Below are 4,627 nucleotides of genomic sequence, written 5' to 3'. Positions count from 1 at the left end.
AAACGAGAGACTTCATCAGCCTGACACCAGAAGAACTAGATAGTGCCCGGCTACCACCAGTGACTGCCCTGACAGAGAACACAAAAGAGGGTCCCTGATGGAGCAGGAGAAAGGTGGGATGCAGAACTCAAATTCTAGTAAGAAGACCAGACTTAACGGTCTGAATGAGACTGGAGGTGCCCCGGAAAGCATGGCCCCCGGATTCTCTGTCAGCCCAGAACTAAAACAATTTCCAAGGCCAACTCTTCAGACAGGGATTGGACTGGACTGTGGGACATCAAGTGATACTCGTGAGGAGTGTGCCTCTTAGCTCAAGTAGATACAAGAGACTAAATGGGCAGCTTCTGTCTGGAGGTGAGATGGGAAGGCAGAGAGGGTTAGGAGCTGGTTGAATGGGCATGGGGAACCAGGGGTGGGAAGGAGGAGTGTGCTGTTGCAGAATAGGGTGAGCAATTAGGGTCACATAACAATGTATGTATAAATGTTTGTATGGGAGACTAACTTGAAATGTAAACTTCATTTAAACTACAACAATAAACAAAAAAAGTAAAATAAAATAAAAAATTATGATATAAAAAAAGTAAGTAAGTGCAGGGTTCCTGACTGCCTCTGCTCTCAGTCCTGCCCCCAGCATACCTGTCTGAGAACGGCCTGACTCCAAGGGCTTAGTTTTTTTGTTTTTCATTTTGTGTGTGTGTGTGTGTTTGTTGTTGTTATTGTTGTTTTTTTAGTTTCAAATTGTATCTCCAGTCCATCTTGGTGAGCAGTAGTTCTGGGTTTTTCTAAGATGTTTCATGGTTGGATTCTTATTCACTCTATCTTTCCACATCATATAAGGTCCAGTTTACTGTAGCCCAAAGAGGTGTTATTCAAAGGCTCTGTCAAGTTGCAAGAGGGAGATACACACTCTAGTTGACTCAAGTGTTGGGTGTTTACCATAGGAAGCCCAGAAAACCTAATAGAAAGTGAGACATTTGTCAGGATTTCATGGGTATCCTGTTGCATCGGTGGCTCCCTGCGTCATCCGCTCCCTGACTCTGCATCCTGTGCATATCCTGCATCCAGAGCTCTCTCAAGAGAGGCTCTGATTGGTTCACAGAGTCACCTGCACAAGAGAGCCCCTACCGGCTGGATTTCTGAAGTGCACACGCATTAGAAAGTTAGCCTCTGTTGCAGAGGGGATCCCTGAGGCTGCTGACATCGGAGGGGCAGTGTGGGGTAGGGAATCAGGTTCACTTTTTCAGTATGCAAAGCTCTTCTCATAAGTAAGGAATGAATTTATCAATGAGGAAGCTGAGGGTGAAGCATCCTCTAGCAGGACTGGGGAATACATTACCTACTCTAGCAAATTAGCCTGAAAAAGTCTTGAAAAAACAACTAAGCAATCCAAAGTATGTAAGAAGCCATGCCTAAATTCTTAATCCGTTCACTGAATGTTCATTATATGCCAGACACTGTTGTTAGCTGCTGTGGAGTCGGTCCTGACTCATGGTGACCCCATGTACAATAGAACAAAATGCTGCCCGGTTCTGCACCTTCCCCGTGATTGCTTGCAGATCGAACCATTGTGATTCATAGGTATTTTTTCCACCCCGCACTGGTGTGATTTTCAGAAGTAGATCACCAGGCCTTTCTTCATAGTCCATCTCAGTCTGTGTCATAGATTGAATTGTGTCCCCCAAAAATATGTGTCGTAAATCCTAACCCCTATACCTGTGGTTATAATTCCATTTAAGAATGGGTTTTCCTTGTTATGTTAATGAGGCAGTATTAGTGTAGGGGATGTTTTAAGTCAGTCTCTTTTGAGATATAAAAGAGCAAATAAAGCAAGCAAACAAGTACAAATGGAGGGAAAAGATACATGCCACATGATCACGAAGGAACCTAGGGATAGAAGCACCCTGAATTCAGACATCTAGCCTTCTAAGCTGTGAGAAAATAAATTATTGTTTGTTAAAGCTACCCACTTGTGATATTTCTGTTATAGCAGCACTAGTTAACTAAAGGAGGCTCCGCCGAGACCTGTTCAACATCATAGCAACACACAAGCCTCCGCTGACAGACAAGTGGTGGCTGCACATGAGATGCATTGGCCGGGAATCAAACTCGAGTCTCCCACATTGAAGGCGAGAGTTCTACCACTGAACCACCACTTGCCAGGCACTAGGGATACAGTGCCTGTATGAGACAGTCATGGCCCCTGCCTCCTTGAGCTTAGAGTCTAGTGAATTATACAAGCCATTTGTGAGAAACACAACAAGAGCAAAAGTCTATCGCTGGGGAACCTAAGCTGGCTTGGAGCATCAGGGAAGACTTCCTTGAAAGGCCTTAGTAAGGGGTGAGGATTAGAAATGAGGAGGGGAGGGAATGTTCCATGTATGTCCAAAGGCCCTGGGGATGGAAAGGACCTTGGTGAGGTGAGTAGGTGGCAGAAAGAGCAAGGGGGAGAGTGGTGAGGAATGAGTCTGGAGGTCCAGCTCACAGGGGCCCTTGTAGGTCAATGGCTCGACCCCTTTTCTGTGACATTTACTTGTCTGCCTGTGATTCTAGGTCCATAGATCCAACCGTCCAATCATCTGCAAGGGCTGCAGAAGAACCTTCACGAGTCACTTGTCTCAGGGGCTACGGCGCTTTGGGCTCTGTGACAGCTGCACCTGTGTTACAGACGCACATGACGATGATGACGACTTGATGCCCATCAACCTCAGCCTGGTGGAGGCTTCCTCTGAAAGCCAAGAGAAGAGCGACACAGACAATGACTGGCCCATCTGTGTGGAGTCTGGTGAGGAGAACGACCCTGCCAGAGATGATTCCAATGACAAACCACAAATTCGACCCAGCTTCTCAGATCGAGAGGCGCTTACGTAGCAATCAACTGACGGGGAAGAGGTTTTAGAATTTGTTACTGCCCATTCCGTGGTTGAAAGTCACCCGTTTGTCCAATTTTGGGGAACCCCGAGAGGAACGTTTTTTTCACTGTTGTTACAATATTTGCATTTTTGTTAGACTATATGGCGGTGGTTAGATTTTGTAACGCAAAGGACTAATAACTTTTTAGTGTGGTGCCCTTGGTTTCTGAGGATTTTGCCGGGCTGTTGTTAATTCTGAGTGAATCAGGGCTGGTGCTGAGGCTTCCTGGTTTTCCTGTTGTGCACCCAAATTCTAGTCAAAAGAGAGATGAGAAAATATCCACGCTTGTTTTCGTGTTGTCTCATTCCTCTGCATTCCTTTGTCTTCACCCTCTTTTCTCTGAAAAGGTGAGCAAGAGTACTTTATGTTTTGGGGTCTATCTTATATTTGCCAAACCTCTCCTAATGAATTCTGTGTTTTAATTTTCCGGCGAAGTAGTAAACAAAAAGCTCCACTGATACAAGGCACGCAGGGCTGTCTGGCTCCATGTTGGTAAAAGGTACTTCCTAACCATGTGATTACACTTTTAAAGGCTGGGATATTAATGTACAGACAAGCATGGAGTCCAACTGAAAGGTTTTTTATAGCATCCTGACTTGCAGAGTTGAATTAAATTTTAAGTAGCCTTGGGAAAGGAACCTGGGAGCCCAGGTCTGGGTGGTCTCCCTATCTGGTTTGGTATTTGGCTTCTACACACACAAATAACCTGTTCTGTGATCATAAAACAAGTCATCTGGGCAAAACCCCAAATGCCCCACCCTCCTTTTTTCCAGCCATTTCCAAGAGCCAATACTGTGTAACCTGAAATGTAGCTGCCATTTCTTTTACTTGGTTTATGAAGAGAACTCTAATTGGACATAAGTGTAAACCCATACAAATAAGTTATAGTTCTAAATCTTCTGCCTTTTCAAAGGTCCTCTTGAGGGAAAGCGAGTTAGTAGGTTTTTAAAACAGGTTTTTAAAACCAGTCTTTTCACTCACTTTGTAGTCTAATTATTCCAAAAAAAAGAGGCTGGACTTATTTAAAGGGTTAAGGGGCAGGAAATATTAGGGGCATAGGATGTAATTTAAGGTGCTTTCATAATTTTGTCTTATGTTAAAATATCCAAAATAGATTTTAAGAGAAACACCTTTTCTTCCTTCAATTTTAGTATAGTTATGTTTCTGCGTCTTGAACAACAACAACAAAAATTAACTAAAAAACATTATAAATTGGCTTGTATATGTCGTCACTGAAGAGTTAGAAGGGTGTTTAAACTGTACTTCTCACAGACTAGGGCTAGTCTGTGAATTGTTTGCTGCTGGTCTGCATTGAGGACAGTCAGAAATTAAGAGTAAGTGTATAGAAATTTTCATAACAATTTGACATTGTTGTAACACTCAAGGGTGTGATCAGTGGCCTGATCGTGTTGAACAGGGTATGGACCAGGTTGGATGTGGTCAATTCTGGTGAGTCACATAGTACATCTGTACCCATCTAGTGGGTAGATGCAAGGGATACTGCTAAACATCCTACAATACACAGGATAGCCCCTCACAACAAAGAATTATCTAGTCCAAGATGTCAATAGTACTGAGGTTGAGAAGCCCTGCTGTAAAATAAAGTAGGATTTTTAAAATGACCTTTAATAAGTGAACTTAATTTTGTGTTATATTTTAGGCTACCTTCGTAACATTGAACAGGCCCTGATGCTCCCGAGAGTTTTGGAAAATGGTG

The 4,627-nt window shown here is 43.5% G+C and overlaps 1 protein-coding gene across 1 annotated transcript in view; it reads left to right on the top strand.

Annotated features, from left to right (window-relative positions):
- ZBTB8B (zinc finger and BTB domain containing 8B) overlaps positions 1–2,868 on the top strand; it is a 25,897-nt gene extending 23,029 nt beyond the window's left edge. Inside the window, exon 3 of the mRNA XM_004371992.1 lies at positions 2,551–2,868. Within this exon, the coding sequence (XP_004372049.1) occupies positions 2,551–2,868 (318 nt within the window). The remainder of the gene's footprint in view (positions 1–2,550) is intronic.
- Positions 2,869–4,627: the final 1,759 nt, after the last annotated feature.

Source organism: Trichechus manatus, unplaced genomic scaffold (genome assembly GCF_000243295.1).
Source record: "Trichechus manatus latirostris isolate Lorelei unplaced genomic scaffold, TriManLat1.0 scaffold00015, whole genome shotgun sequence".
In the NCBI taxonomy this organism is placed as follows: Eukaryota; Metazoa; Chordata; class Mammalia; order Sirenia; family Trichechidae; genus Trichechus; species Trichechus manatus.
Note: the sequence above shows the minus strand (reverse complement) of the source record. Positions and strands in the feature narration are given on the sequence as shown.